This window comes from Armigeres subalbatus, chromosome 1 (genome assembly GCF_024139115.2).
Source record: "Armigeres subalbatus isolate Guangzhou_Male chromosome 1, GZ_Asu_2, whole genome shotgun sequence".
Lineage (NCBI taxonomy): Eukaryota > Metazoa > Arthropoda > Insecta > Diptera > Culicidae > Armigeres > Armigeres subalbatus.
The window spans coordinates 150,193,036-150,209,363 of NC_085139.1; the positions used below are offsets into that span (position 1 = coordinate 150,193,036).

The 16,328-nt window shown below is 39.7% G+C and overlaps 1 protein-coding gene across 4 annotated transcripts in view; it reads right to left on the reverse strand.

Annotated features, from left to right (window-relative positions):
• The window catches only part of LOC134205252 (protein ILRUN-like), an 88,523-nt gene extending 72,636 nt beyond the window's left edge, over positions 1 to 15,887 (reverse strand). Inside the window, exons 1-6 of one of the 4 annotated variants that reach the window (XM_062680340.1) lie at positions 15,789 to 15,887; positions 15,549 to 15,650; positions 15,383 to 15,485; positions 12,776 to 12,895; positions 12,299 to 12,513; positions 2,792 to 2,919 (exon numbers count right to left, since the gene is read on the reverse strand). In XM_062680340.1, coding sequence (XP_062536324.1) covers positions 2,792 to 2,919; positions 12,299 to 12,513; positions 12,776 to 12,895; positions 15,383 to 15,485; positions 15,549 to 15,606 — 624 coding nt within the window. In that variant the 5' untranslated portion in view covers positions 15,607 to 15,650; positions 15,789 to 15,887. Of the gene's footprint in view, positions 1 to 2,791; positions 2,920 to 12,298; positions 12,514 to 12,775; positions 12,896 to 15,382; positions 15,486 to 15,548 lie in introns of all 4 variants that reach the window. The other 3 variants (XM_062680339.1, XM_062680341.1, XM_062680342.1) reach the window with 3 other exon arrangements.
• Between the last annotated feature and the right edge of the window lie 441 nt (positions 15,888 to 16,328).

A 16,328-nucleotide genomic window follows, 5' to 3' on the forward strand; every position in this document is an offset into this window, starting at 1 on the left:
AGAGAGTTCGTGGGGCAATACAAGGCGGTATTCATGGCTAGATATGCTGAAATGCCGCGAATACAACGTACCCACACATCATCTATTCATCGACTTCGAAGCCGTTTATGGTACAATGTATCGAGACCAGCTATGGCAGCTAATGCACGAACACGGATTTCCGGATAAACTGCTACGAATGATCAAGGCAACGATGGATCGGGTGATGTGTGTAGGTCGAGCTTCAGGGGCATTCTCATGTCCCTTCGAAACGCGCAGAGGGTTACGGCAAGATGATGCTCTTTCGTGTCTGCTAAGGCCAGGGATCGACACGAGTGGTACGATTTTCACTAAGCCCGTCCAGTTATTTGGTTTTGCCGAAGACATAGATATTATGGCACGTAACTTTGCAAAGATGGAGGAAGCCTACATCAGACTGAAGGGTGAATCTAACCGGTTTGAACTAGTCATCAACACGTCGAAGACGAAGTACATCATAGGAAGGTTCAAGAGAAGACAACGTCAGCCACCCACCACGATTTTGTATCGGTGGTGACGAAATCGAAGTGGTCGAAGAATTCCTGCTTGAGTGGTACGTCAATGTGTTACCTGTTTCCGGTGCTAACCACAGCTAGCTCAACAAATAAAGCTACCTTTTTCATATGTCCGCGTGTCACCGGGATGGATTACTGTGGAACGTTAATCCTGTGCTCATCGATGTCGTCGCATATTTGTCCTCCGTCGCCTGCATAAACGCCGTCAAACGGTTTGTGGTTCGTCGCGGTCGTGTGTTCAAACTACATTGCGACAACACTACGGCTTTTGTCGGAGAACTGAGAACTTCGCACAATGCGAGATGAGTTTCGTCGTCAATTTCGGTCCAAATCGATCGAATGCAAATTGTTACCAGTAAATCGGCCAAGGGTAAGTGCCAAAACAACGAGTGAGATTTTTTGCGCACATACATACATACAAACATACACACACAGACATCACCTCAATTTGTGGAGCTGAGTCGACTGGCATATACCACTATGGGTCTTCGAGCCTTCTACCAGAATTTTGTTTTTGAGGTGAATATATATAGCCTTTCGATACACATTGGTAAATATGGGACATGGGATTATACGTCCAGTCTACTAGAGAATACTACCTACTAAGCTACCTTGAAAATACAAACCAATTGTTGTTCAGGGTACCTTCAGGCTGATTTGTTTCAAATCTATATTCCAAAATACACATGTAAAATAATTTCGGTACTTGATTTATTTACAAATTATTTGTACTCAACCCCACATATCCGTATCTTCCAGAGTTTCCTGTTGAGGATTCTGCAAGAAAAGAAAAAGTGGAAGCAGATTGGTTTAATTAAATTATTTATTTACAGATAAATAGACGTAACACTAACTATAACTAATTTAGCATTTCACGATATGTAGAACAAATGGACGAACTTATTTAAGCTGAGGTTCAATTTTATTGAATAAGCATACACATTTATTTAATCAACGTAGTTAGTGCATGACAATAATAGCATTTCCGAACAAATTCATTAATAAAATAACATTCAAAACCAGATCTACAGGGCGGGAATGACATTGCGCAGCTTGCGTCGAAACGAGTAAATCATAAATTGCTGGACACGAATCGCAGTCAAGTCGAGCTGCACCCGATGGCATTAACAAGTTGGGGCCCTCCTTAGCCGTGCGATAAGACGCGCGGCTACAAAGCAAGACCATGCTGAGGGTGGCAGAATAAGAACAAGTTGACTATTCTCGGACGTTATAGATGTGAGGTCATTCAATCAGAAATTCACAAGATAATGAAGTTCTGACAATTCTTGCGATAATCAATCATCACGATCTGTTGTTGATCAAGGGGTTGCTGAACAATATCGCCAGAAGCTTGGTGAGAGGATTGGATAGGATAGGATTCTGTAAGCAACTGTTTCAATCAATTCGTCATATTTTCTAGATATTATTATAACACACGCGTATAATTCAATTCAGCTTCCGAGATTAGATTTAGATTTAAGTAATATGTTTAGAGCAGCGAAGGGTTCATTGGAAAAAAAGGTTATGACGAGTGTCAACTTTGTTTGGATTAGGATATATCGAAGAATCATGATGCGCCTTCAAATTTTCTGCTCGACATTGCACTCGAGCTTGCTTTTGTAAGGCAAATTAATGAAAGTATCATGAGTTCTTTGATCAATTTCGCATGGAAGGCAGTCATGAGAGGATGTTGTGCTTTGTTTTAAAATTAAAATTTCCAAATTATTTTGATAGATATAAAATGACAATGTCGGAAGTAACATCATTCGTGCATAGTTTCTTGAAGTGCAAAAAGGCCTACCTAATGTTTTATTGAGTTCAAAACATTTTATCAAATATTGTATGGGCCTTGCTCGTCTTGCCCCGAGGAGGTGGCGAATTCGCCCCATACAGTAAATAAACGCCTTGAGAAAACATATTTCTTAAAACCAGTTTATAACTTTAATAATCAATATTTTTGCAGATGGCTAAGAGACAAATTTGCAGTGTGCAGAGGATTTTTAGTGTTCCACTCTTGCCCCACTTTCCCCTATAACCACTAAACTGCAGTTGTCTGTTCAATGTTAAAAGTGTAAACGATAATAAATAGCTATTATGTTTGTTTCTCTATTGCAGTATGTTTGATAGGTTTGAAATGTAATGCAAATGTAAACAGAACATATATACACAACTATTAACTTGACTCTGTGACTTAACCTGTGCTATTTTACCATTTATCCCACATAATGTATGTGACTTTTAATTACATACATACATACCTGATGTGTCGCTGAAAGACCTTCGAAAATTTCAATATCTGGTGAGGCTATGGGTTGCAGCTGGGACATTTGCTGAGTAATGGCTAATGTTCCACTTTGGCACACATCTATATTTGATGTAATTGTTTCTGAAAGATAAGCAATATTGATGTGAAAAATTAGTAGAAGCAAAAGTATTAAAACGCAAGCGGCCCCGTTATCCCATCCAGCTATTATGATCGCCATGATTCAACCAGTTGATGCAAAAGTATAAGATCGTTAATGTCGCTCCTGTTCACGTGCCTTACATCTAGTTTGCTTGGACCCAGTCTTCTTGTTCTTCTTATTGGCGTTACATCCCCCACTGGGACATCGCCGCCTCGCTGCTCAGTGTTCATTCAGCACTTCCACAGTTATTAACCGCGAGGTTTCTAAGCCAAGTTACCGTTTGTGCATTCGTATATCATGATAACACGATAATACTTTTATGCCCAGAGAAGTCGAGACAATTTCCAAACCGCAAATTTCCTAGACCGGCACCGGTAATCGAACTCAGCCACCCTCACCATGGTCTTGCTTTATAGAAGCACATCTTACCGCTAGGCAAAGAACCTGGACCTAGTACCGGTACTATACATGTCAATCCAATGTGGGTGATGAAACAAAACAAGCACTTCAACAGATTGTATGACAAATTGCGGAATGTCATTCCGCGGAATTCCATTTAGCGGAGTGCGACATTCCGCGGAATGGTGCATTTCGCGGAAATTACCCATCTCGCGGAATGACATTTCCCGGAATAACCCATTCCGCAGAAACATAAAGTGCACTATTATTTTAAAATAATTTGGAAAATTTATTTAAAAAAATGATAGTAAGTAACATACTTATAAGCATAGAATCATGCAGGAAATACGTCTTCCCTTGAATTTTAACGTTTTGATATGATGTAAAAGAAAATTTTGCTAGCCAAATTGTTTCCTTTGAAATAAAAGATTGGCATGCATGATACATTTGTACAATGTTGCGTAATACTTACCTCATTCGCATTCAATAATCATTGAATTAACGACTTTTTCATTTGAAAATATGTCAATGAACGAATGCTAACTATTGGAATCATCCTTCTTGTACATTGTTCAAAAAGTCATACAGCTTTTAAGTCTTGTTTACGAGGAAACTCGAATACTGAACGGATCCCAGTTTTTGCCTTATACCGGGCAAATGCGTGCAGTTCAATAAGGCAGAACCCGTTCTGCGGGCAGAACGCAGTTTTAGCCACCTAAAACCAAATGTAATAAAGGCCAATCCAAAATAAATAATACGTGCATATAAAGAAGGCCAATCCAAAAAATCAATATACCGGGCAAATGGGGGCTACCCCGCATAAAGTCATTTGGCATGAAGCCGTTTGGCATAAAGTCTATTGGCATAATGGTCGTTTGGCATACGCAATGAAAATGATCTTATTTTAAATAATCATATTCTTTACGCAACTTAAAGCTGGACTTCAACATAGACTTCTTGATATTGACAATACTTCTTTATTGCTTTATTGCTTTTTATTGCATGCTTTTAAAGAAGGCATCATCAACTCTTTTGCATTATCCTGAGCAATCGCGTAATATAAAAGAAAAAAATGATCTCTCCTTTTGAATTACTCCGAACAAACGGGTGCTTTAAAAGAAGGCATTTTCATCATCCCGAGCAATCGCGTAATATAAAAGAAGGAATGATGTTATCTCCTTTTGCAAACGCGTGCCGAGCAATCGCGTAAATTAAAAGAAGGAATGAGCTTTATTAAAAGAAGGCAGCATCTATTCTTTTGCATTATCACAAACAATCGCCAAATTTTGAAGAAGAAATTATGACGGCAAATGACAATTATGGCAAATTATTTTATGCCAAACGACTTTATGCCATACAGCAAAGTTTATGGTTTAGTTTATTTAGTAAATTTAGTTAAGTTTATTCATCCATTTCATTTTTATTATATAGATGGGCCGCCCAGACTACGAGCTATATCACTTGATAGAGTAACTTGATGTAAATGTTCTTAAACCTCATTTTCCAGGGTTCTACTCGAAATAATACATATGACGTCTAATTTAAACATTCGGTATATCAAGTATTATATGTGTCTTATAGTCTGACGGCAAATAAAACACTGTGAAAAACCTCGACAGCCTTAGGGGAAGAGGCCCCAAAACGCCCCCCCGATGCAAAACGCCTTTTGTGGTTTCCCTCATATTTACCGTCATTAAGATGTCCGTAACAAAACTAGATCTAAAATTATGTAGGATAGGCGAAGAAAGTTTCAAAATAGGGCATGGGAAGGTCGGAAAAACCGAAAATTTCCACATTTTGAAGAAACATCTAACATTTTGGCGAGGCAGAACGCCCTAGTGGCAATAACCTACAAAGTACTTGCGTCTCCACGGACTATCCATACTAGAATGCTGATTCGCCGACGCGTGGTGCTCTGTTCCCTAGGAGCTGCCAGCTAAAAGGCGTTTTGCCTCATGAGTTTTCCGGCAACAGAATATCACCACTTGAAATGTGAATATTATCAATATGATTGAGATTTTTGACAATTTTTGAATGGCATCAACTAGCTATCTTGTTTAACTGATGCATAATGTAAAAATACCCATGAATAGCGTTACAAATAAGACAATAGAGCAGTGTTTGCTTAGCTAGGGCATATTGCCCCCCCTTCCCCTACATACAAAGTACAAACGAGGTGGCATTTGTAAATAACTCAGCTAAAAAAAATATGTCCCAATTAAATTGTTGGCGAAATGGTCATGTTCCGCGCAACGTCGCATTCCGTGGAATCGGACTCCCCGAAATGGAATTCCGCAGAATGGCATTCCGCAGTTTGTCATACAACCCTTTAACAGGATGCATAATATACGGCTAATTAGAGCATATTTAGGCAACATTTTTGAAATAGCTGGAGCGGCACTAGCGTTCCAGTACATATGCTTTTACACGGACAGATAAATCAACCCAAACTTTGAGTTCAATATACGCACTATTGAGAATATCGCAGAAAAAATTTACCCAAATTTGGGTAGTTTTCCCTTTCTTTCCCATGATTGCTATCAAAACTAGAGCAAGATGCAAACACCTCACCGAGGTTGTTCAGCCCAATAACCCAAATTTGAGTAAATTCAATATTCTCCATTTTGGGTTGATCAAGGTCCGCTTTGGATAAATTAAACTCAGCTTTGGGTAAATTGTTTACATGGGATTAAAGGCAAACTACCTAGTGTCAGAAAAGTCATTTTACTCAAATTTGGGTTATTGGCCCAAACCACGGTTTTGAGTGCAAACAACCCACTTTTGGGTAGTTTTGGTTTTCAGTGTACTATTCAACCATAATAACCCTTCTTCTTCTTTCTGACCGTGCTAATGTCAACGTCAGCTCGTTTTGTAGGGCCAGTCATTCTGACTATATGCCCTGCTACTTCTTCTTCTAAGTCGTTACAAGCTATGTAACCAATGTCCAATTTACATTTCTTCACAAAATCGGTTATTTCTCTGAACACATTAACATTTTTTGTCTTAAATATCTCCATCAAATTTGAATATGCACATTCGAAACTATATCCGGCTATGATGTGGCCGAATCGGGGGCAGAATAATATCGTATGTTCCGCAGTTTCCTCTTCATCACATAACTCACAATCGCCGTCGTCAATAATCTTTATTTTGGCCAACCAATTTTTCGCATAAGTGTGACCAGTCATTAGTCTATTGAGCAGCCGTACCTCTTGACCCTTCAATTCCTTGTCGTGATACCACGGTTTATCTTGAAGCTGTTTATGTAGTTCGAAGAACATTTTCCCTTTTTCTTTTGAGTAATCTTCATACCATTGTTGTGCAGCAACAGTTTTTTTTCTTGCTAGTTCCCGCATGACGTCTTTGGCAAACAACTGGTGTTCTAGTACTGCTGTCTGAGTTAGTCCCTCTCGAGCTAGCTGATCAGCTACCTCGTTGCCGCTGATTCCCACGTGGCTTGGTATCCATTGGAGTGTAATTCGCCATTTTCGCGCTGTTTCTATGATGTATTTTAGGAGGGTTTCTGCTGTATTAGCTTCCACCGCATCTTCCAACATTTGGCATGCTGTCATCGAATCCGTATAGATAACATAATTATACAGTTTGCCCTCTACCACGAATTGTAGCGCAACACTCAAGGCGTGCAACTCCGCTGCTGTTATGCTGATGTCACCCTCCAACCTGAATGAGCGCTTAACGTCGTAGTCCTGTAAAAACAATCCTATGCCACACAACCTTCCAGCCTTGGATGCATCCGTGAAAATTCTTCCCCGCTCACCGTATTTTTCTTCCATCGTAGCCAGTGCCACTTGCTTCAATTTATTCGGTGGTATGTTCTCTTTCTTATGACCAATAATTCCGTCCAACGATGAGTGGAGTATAGTTGAAATCGTTTTTCAGCAGAATCGCAGTTCCGCCATAATTAGGGGCAGCAGGGACTATGTCCAAGGGCTTGACGACCCCTCCCCATGGCCACTGCGAGTTAGGGGGCCTGCCTAGGATGTGGTGGGGTTTGACAGTGGGCTCTGTTAAACCTCTACAAAAAGCTGCATGTGTCCATAAGCAGGCCCTATCAAACCCGGTCAACACATGAACGTATATGGTGTCGCGTAGGATGCTGAAGTGCAGGCGATAGAGATACTTTTCCACACAACATGTATGTATATCGTCTCCAATTTAGCATCTTGTATTGCACCATGTGCGGTTTTGTGTAGACTGGGAAGCGACCGTGTGCCGCTCAAAGCGCACAAGCCCAACACGAGTGCCAACCGGCACATCAGGATTAATACCAGTGAGATCCTGATTACGGTATACTGGTCAGTGACACACATACGCGCGCGAAAGTAATGCAAAATAAACGACATGTAAAATGAACGTAAACTTACATTCTTTCTTAACGTCAAATAGAGATAAAATAAGGGTTGCTGAATAACATTAGCTTTCCGATTACTATCAATTATTTTCAATTTTAATCCCGTTTCTTTTTACTTTTCTTACGTTAATTAAATGATAACGCGGGCGCCTAATCCGAAATTCAAATGAACAATCGCTCACTTTGAGCGATTGATTGTTTATTCTCGCGAAGAATGAACAATTGTACAAATTAAGGAAATGCTAATACTGCTGTGTAGAAGTTTCATAGGTCACATCACTTTCCATTGTGAATCCCGATCTATGTTACTGATTACCCCACCCAACTAACACTACTTCCTTCCCGTGGTAAATGTGGAGATGCAGAGGTATTCTCGGTCTCTAGTAGCAACAATTACCACACACACACATATTCCCTCCCTTTCCCAACTGACTGTAAGGACTTGGCCGGCGCCGTTATTGATCAACATTTGCGAGCTGCTGAAACGTGCACTTCGAGAATAGTTGGTAAATCCCAACCACTATTCACTTGGATCGTAGTGCAATTTGCACCAGTTCTGATCAATCACGGAGTAGCAACCATTGATATGTACAGTCAGTCTAAGCTAAGCTAAGCTAAGCTAAGAATCGCAGTTCCGCCATAATTGTCGTAACGTGAACTTAGTATATTATGATATTGCGTTATTTGGTATTTCGAAGTATTTTCTAACTCCTGGTGAGTCCATGTCTCTGATAGTAGCGTTGCGTCATATTCTCCAGCATTCAACACTCGTTGTAGTTCTGCTTTGTTCTTATGCAAACTTTGGATATTGCATTGCAATATCCTGAACGAACTATTTGTTTTTGGGGTGAAAATAACTACAAAATAGTTTTAGCTAAATCGAAGCACTCCTTCGAGATAGCTTTGAACTTCTCTTGTAGGTCCTCTGGCATATCCTCTTCTATGAACATCGAATAAAATTTCATCACTTTTTCTTGGAAACCGATGTTAGCCATCTCCAATGCCTTTTGTCTCACTTCGGTGATCATCTTATCTAGCCTCTCTGTTTCGGTAACCCGGTGTGGGTTGTTGAGTCCTGCTCCATCTTCTCTGTTGTCGTTTTGTTGATCATTTCGGCGTATTTGCTTCTCCGCATTTGATTCCTCGTCGGGATGTCGTCGTTTCGAGTTCTTCTTCTTGTCCTTTTCCTTCGGATCCGTCTTGTATAATTTGACCGCCGGTTGGATCGGTTGTCGAGGTACATTTGTCTTCGTGCTGTTTCAATGTTTCCTGGTTATCGCCGACGACCGTTTTGAAGGTCTCCGGCAGGCTTGGGTAATCATGAAAGTTGGTCAGCGGGTCAAAAGGGTTTTGACTGAATACTGAATACATCTCTCGAGCTTCTGCGTAGGTTAGATTTTGCTTGGCACGAATTGCATTGATGCTGGACTGCTTCTTCTTTTCTGGGCAGATAGGGTTAGTCGTTTTGTGATTCATTCTGCAGCTAGCACACTTTATAGGCTTCTCACATGCTCCGTTGTGATTCTCCTTTTCGTGGTGTTCTCCGCAGTTCTTACATCGCCTGGTTCCTTTGCAATTGAGCGTTCGGTGGCCGTACCTCAAGCATTTTTCGCACAGCTCCACCTTCCTGATGAAGGGCAGGATTCTGGTCACGCAGCTAAAAAGCTTTACTTTGTCGGGTAGCTTCGATGCCCGGAAAGAGACACTAACTCTGTTCAGGGGAATTTGAGCATTGTTCTCCTTGCGATGCAAACGACGAACTTGGAATACGGGATACTCGCTCTCCAATCCGTGTTGTATTTCCTCAGGGATATCTACTGGCACACCAGCAATGACACCTGTGATTGTGATTAGGTGGTTGGGGATGTAGGCGCGGTAGTTACCGTCCGATGTGTTCGCTGTGATCGCTGTCACTAACGCATAAGCTTTGATGAAATTGTTCACCAAGATCATAATTTTGAACCTGCCCAAGTATTTCATGTCCATGACATAGCTACGAAATCCTTCCATCTTTCGAAAATTTGTTGATCTTCGTGTTGCTTCCGTTATTTTTTGTCTTCAGTTCAACATAAATACGATACGGTGCGGTGTCGGCAAATGTGTACTGTATATTTTCCATATCTCCTCCCGTTGCATTCATTTGGGGTCTGTTGTAGCCTATGCCTGGGGGCCTCATTCCGAATTGATCATTGGTTTCCCGAAACCTTGGAGGTCCAGTATCTCTAACGGCCCCTTCGGAACCAAGCGGTTCCATAATGAGCGACCTAACCTCACTCCTATCCCAAGTTTTTCTTCTTTTTTTCAAGAAAAAATGGCCGCCGTTTGACGGCGTCGTCGGCGTGGTATTTTTGTCGGAAAAGAAAATTCTTTCACCGTCTTCCTGTCACCGCACTGCTTTTTCTCTCGAATTAACTATTTTTCTTCTCCGATAAATATTAAGTACGATTACACCACTAAAAAAGAATTTGATAGAAAGACTAGAACAAGAACTTTCTTTCACTTCACTAGCCAAACGTGGAATGCTACCGTGCGTTCGTCGGGCGCGGAGTGCATAATAACCCAGTTTTCACATAAAGAGTTTAATCGGCGCCTCAATGTCAAATTCATTGTTTTGGTTTAGTACTCAGGCATGAAAACTGGGCTACTGTGATGAAAAACATGGACATCTGACACATAAAGTACCGTCTTAAACAAAACATGTTGATCACAAGATTTTAAGATTTTAAGCCAAACTACCATTTTTCCATGTGGATACCATGAGGCTAACAAGAAGATACTCTTATGTGCAGGGAAGTCTACCCAAGCAACCAGAAGTTAAGATTTTACTTAAATTGACTCTTAACCGAACTAATTGGTTCACTATGGTTCACATCAAGTTACAAGCATCCTTAACGGAACTTTAAAGTTCACTTTTACGCTCCCATACAAAAAATTACTTAAAATGAGAGCTGATTAAGTCAAAATAGCCCTTCTTATCCGAAATTCTGGTTGCTGGTGCGGAAAACCGGTGCGGAAATCGAATCCAGCTACCTTCAGAATGCTCTTGCCTATTGCCCACCCACTTCCACTAGGTGGAAAAGGCCTTTCGTACCTATCTGGATACCTGGTTGGCTAATGTGTCGATACATCTATGCCTGGCGTATTGTAGAACTCCATTATCGTTGGTCTTGACTTGGGCGATGTACCTTCAATTTCACCAAATGTTTAGGGTTCTTAGGTCCAGCTGGTCTCTATCCGGTTCTCTGTTGAATATTGCTTTCACAATTTTTTTCTTCCGACATTCGCTCTGAGTTACCAGCCCACTGAAGTCTGCCGTATTTTATACTATTCACAATATTTTCTTTTTTGTACACTATCAAGCTCGTGATGTATGTGTCTACGTCATATTTCATTATCTAGTTTTCCATTTTCTAGTTTATACGCAACACTTTTTGCTCGAAAATAGCTGTACAGTCCGGTAGAATAAGTGTTTGATACATTTTTTTTCCGTCTGCATGACGCGGGACCTAAACTGTTAACGTAACACATAGAATGCCCTATTCGCAGCAGCAATACGTCTTTTCAACTTCACAGGAAACATCATTGTCACAAGCCACAAGCGTTCCATGGTAAACAAATTCCTCAACAAATTCTCTTTAAGCATTACCTCAGCACCAACACTTTTAGAACTACCTCTATCCCAACCCGCATGCGACCGTGTGATGATAGTGCCGATATCCTAATCGCGCCCTCGAGTGCAATGTTGAACGAAAAATGCAAAAGTCAAAAGAACCTGCTTCAATCCATCTAAAATCACAAACGAGATCGACATTTTGTATGCAATCCGAATATGTACTTGATTTCAAGCCATCAAGCGTTGCATGTATCAGCCTAATTAGTTTAGCCGGAAAACCATGTTCAGAAATTATGTGTCCTCTTATATTTTTTGGTGTGGCTGTCAAGCTTGACCGTCAATCCTGCTCCGTAATACATCTTCGTTTTCACCGTTTAACAAATGTTCGATGAGCTTCGTCCTTCTGGCTGCCCCATAGTTTTGTCTGTCAGTAAAATCCCCTTTTCGATCATCGCACATGACGAACACTGGCGCTGTCTTATGCCGCGCGCCATTGACAATCGCGTAAAACCTCCGCATATCGTTTCTATCCATGTCCTCCTGTGCTTCAGCTATCACACTCTCTTCGTGCTGCCTTTTTATGTTGCGGTGGGTTGCAAAATTGGCATTCTACTCCTGGCAGCACTCCTCATCAATCCAACCATTTAGGGCGCTTTTTAACTGTACTGTTTTTTTAGCTGGAGGTTGGCTAACTGGGAGACCTTAGCCTAGCTGTTAAATGCGCGGCTTCAAAGCAAGCCCATTAAAAGGGTTGGATATTGTCTCGACTTCCCTGGGCATAAAAGTATCGTCGTGTTAGTAAGAAAGCAATACATCGAAAGTACCCTCGTCTACCCAGTTACAAAAGCGACATTCGTATACTTGGCTGCTTTCTTTGCCTAGTAATAGAATTTTTGCTGTATAACATCAACTATTGTTACAATATACCTGCACTATGAACTAGGTTTGATAAGGTAAGCTATCGGTATTAATTTACCTCCAAATTGGGATCCGTTTGAAGTATACACGCTCCATCGAGTGATGAATGGTCCAACAGAGGCCGGGCTCATTTGCTCGATTGTTACAACCGTAGTATCGTTTGGTGATAACGCAGGTAGAAAGTATTTCTTTTCCTCGGATTCATTTTTTAAATATGTACCGTCTGGCCAACTTGTTTCGCCATTGTTCTGCAGTAGCCATGATTGTTTGAATCTGAAACAAGAAATACAAATCATTGTCAGGGAAATTCCCACTCATCAGAAGCATCGTATGACAAAATGAACTATGAATACTGCTTGGAATCGCGTATATTGGCATGGTTTATCATTCATATGGGACAGGAATGCGATTACATATTTGTCAATGATTTTTCAAACAGTTTTTCTGTTCAATGTATGATATACTTTATTAAGTGGAAAGATAGCTTTAGAACTATGATGTGAATCATTTGAAGATTTTAGCTGTGAGTACTCACGGTGTGTTTGGTGTTACTTTCTCATCCTTCCCTATGGTGAGATCGTTCAGGAACTTCATCGAGGGAAGACGGGAAAATGCCATAAAATCAAAATAACATCCTACGGCAGCTTGCAGGTTCCTTGATTAAACGAACAAACATACGAAAACAACTATTACGATATAATCCTTTTAATATTTTAAGACGAGTTATTACTATCCATTTAATTCCATCACTTTGGGAACTTTTAAAAACATAGATATGTTCGTTACACACATCACGTGGTGAGTCATCCCCTGATGTATTGCTTTATAGCGGGCCGAGGAAGGGGGGTGTGGGTTTGAGTAGTGGAGAGAAAGTTGGTTTTATTGGGTCGGGTACGAACATTTATTACAATCCATCCTCACACTGGATTTGCCTCACCAAGATGGCTGAGAGCATTCCGTTATCCCCTATCAAAAAGTTTGAACAGCTCTAGAAAATCATATAGAAAAAGCGAATGAAGCTGGTGTTGAAAACCAATCTGAGAAAGGGTTGAAATGTTGTATACAAAATTGACAGCGCTCCCAACGTACACCAGCTACGATTGATAAACATTCTTTGCCGCACCACGAACGGACGATCTACTAATGATTTCCGAAAAGGTACCTGCATGATTTTATTTCGATCCAATAAACAACGGAAAATTATGTGTAGACTAATATCTGCACCAGCTCTTTTTCTTGCAATCGTACGCGCTTTGAAATCAATGAACAGGAATTTCAGGACGTTTCAAAGGCTAAACATCTTTACCGTCGTTGATTGGCTCTTGCGGAAACCTTCCTGGTAATCGCCGACGAAAGGCTCAAGCGCTGTTAAACAAAATACGGATCGGCCATATGATGGCCTCCAACTAGTCGGTAGGCATTTCTGATGTCCAACTGTTTGACTAATCTCGGTCTCCAAATGGTCAAAATCATGACATGGCCATCGAAAATTACTTCGCACCTTGGGACAAACCACAATCTTCTATATACATAAAAATGAATTTCTGTCTGTCTGAACCTTATATTACTTAATACTACTAAACCGATGGGCGTGAAAATTTTTATGCGGAGGTTTTTGGGGCCGGGGAACGTTGTTGAGATGGTTCAAGACCCCTCCCCCTTTGGAAAGGAGGGTCCCATACAAATGAAATAGACATTTCTGCATAACTCGAGAAATAGTCAGAGAATAAATCAATTTCAGGCGAAAAGTGAAATGCATGAAATTAGAAGGAAACCAACATTCACATCTTTCAAAAGTGCAGCATCTACGAGCAGTAGTTTTAAATAGGCTCTTCAATAATTAATGATTTGAGTGTATTACTTCTACTTGAAGTTAAACGATTTACAATGATATGGAAATGCTAATATCATCTTCCAAACTTAAACGTACATGTTCATGATAGAATTAGAGGCGAAAGTATAGAATTGATAGTTCCGTTAGGATACGGCAGGCATGAAGAATGTTTTTTTATAGAAGTCGATTTGAAAGCGAGCGGAGGGCAATATTTGTGATGGCACATATCGCACGACCTTCCTTCTGCCAAGCCCCCGTATGAAGGGGGAGGGAAGAATATCAGTGTGGAAGCTGATATATCTCCACTGGCAAAAGAAAGGTGGTTTGATTTGCTCATATGCCATCGCGTGCGGAAGGATTTTCTATCGCAATGAGAAAACAGAACTGTGCAATAAAAATCCTATTCGACTAAATGCTGATGTCATATTAGAAATTTGGAGACAGTACTCGTCGTCCCCAACATAACGACGTTTTCCTTATGAAAATAATGCAATTCCTTAGCATGTCCATATCACCACCAGCCCCTCCCTTCTACCCTTATTAGCTCTCAATACTTATACAAAGTGAGTCACTAACACAAACCGGATGTGTGCAATGTGTATTAAAAATGAATAAACAAGTGAACTTCTTAAAAATGTATTCTTGATCGATTGATTGCATTAAAATTTGGTGGTGATGATTGTTTTGATTGTTTGTAAAATTAGTGAGATTTATGATTATTGTGCAGTTTAAGTGATAGGAATAAGTCCTCACAGGAAATAGTTTGTTCATTACGCCATTAATTTCTTCGTAAATGCGCAATATAGGAATATCTACCTTTTAGTGAACAGAAAACATTTAGACAATCAAAGCTTAATCCAATTATATACTGGTAGAAATAAAGAAAAAAGAGAGGCTAGATTTCCATATAAAATGATCATGTTTAGAGGTAGAAATGTCGATTCTATTGGGCCGATTAATTGACATCAAGTTTAAAATACCTTGAGTTTGTTATCAATGAAGGTTATATTTACGCATATATCTTGCTCATACGCGTTTCTGCTGGATATAATTATAAAGACGAATCTCTAGTATGGAGCCTTATATGAAAAGTGTTCTTTATAATTTGGTATTTTCTGGTTCTTAATCCTGGTTGTACAATTTCATAAGGAAAGTTCCAGTTAAAATAAGATGGATACTAAAATTTCACCTAAATGAATCGCTACGAGTCTTGATTTCGATCCCCAATAAAAAAAATGTATAGAAATCATGCTCCGGCGATATGTAACATGAAATTTTTTTTAATATTTTGCAACATTTTTTTCTTACCAATTAGACATATCCAGGAAAAACGTAGCAGTGGAATAGTTTAAATTCTCGCCTATGGATTGGAACTGCTTAATCAAGTCATCCTTATCTGATGTTACCATCGCTGTAAATTGACAGAGAATATGTTAAATATTGCAAAAGTCATATCCAGCTGATTATTACGTACAACTAAATTGAGTCAGGAAGTTCTGCTCAATATCATCCATGTTTTGGTTGTCCTCCATTTTTGTCTTATGTCCAGGAATCTTATTTATTTTCTCATTTAACACTGTGGTGGATTGCAAAATACAAGCAGTATTTTTTCACTCAACACTCTTGACACGAAATGCAAATTATAATCCAATATGGAATATAAAAACCTAAAAATTGCAGGCTATTCTAACAATTTAAAAAAATCTTTTCATACCTTTGAAGGACGTGAACTTTTATTATTTGTGTCGTGTCGTGGTGGACAACAAGCTTTGAAACATGAAAATAAATAAAAGCAGATAAAGAATATACGGATAATCGAGGATACACATTTAATGGTTCAAAATTACCCATGTTGGAGACCTACACAACAAGATGAAAAGTACCCAATTTCAGGTATTTTTTACTCCACTGAAGAGCACAGACAACCCAGAGACGTTGTTTATAGATAGAGACCCGCAAACAGTGAAGCCGAAAGTACCAAACGAACCGTCAAATGCGGTACCAAACGAGCAAAGTAAACAAACATTACCAATCGGTACTAAATGCAAGATAGGTATTGTAATCAACATTATAGAAATTATGAAAAAGTTTGAAAAGTTCAGTAAATGAAGCTGTTTTCAGAGTTCTTATAGCAAATTTATATATGGTATTTAATTATATTTATTGATGAATATAAGGAAATGGTGCTAAAGAACACAAAATATGTAGTTGGAGCAAACGAAATAACTGCTCACACTGAGAGTCACTTCAAGTT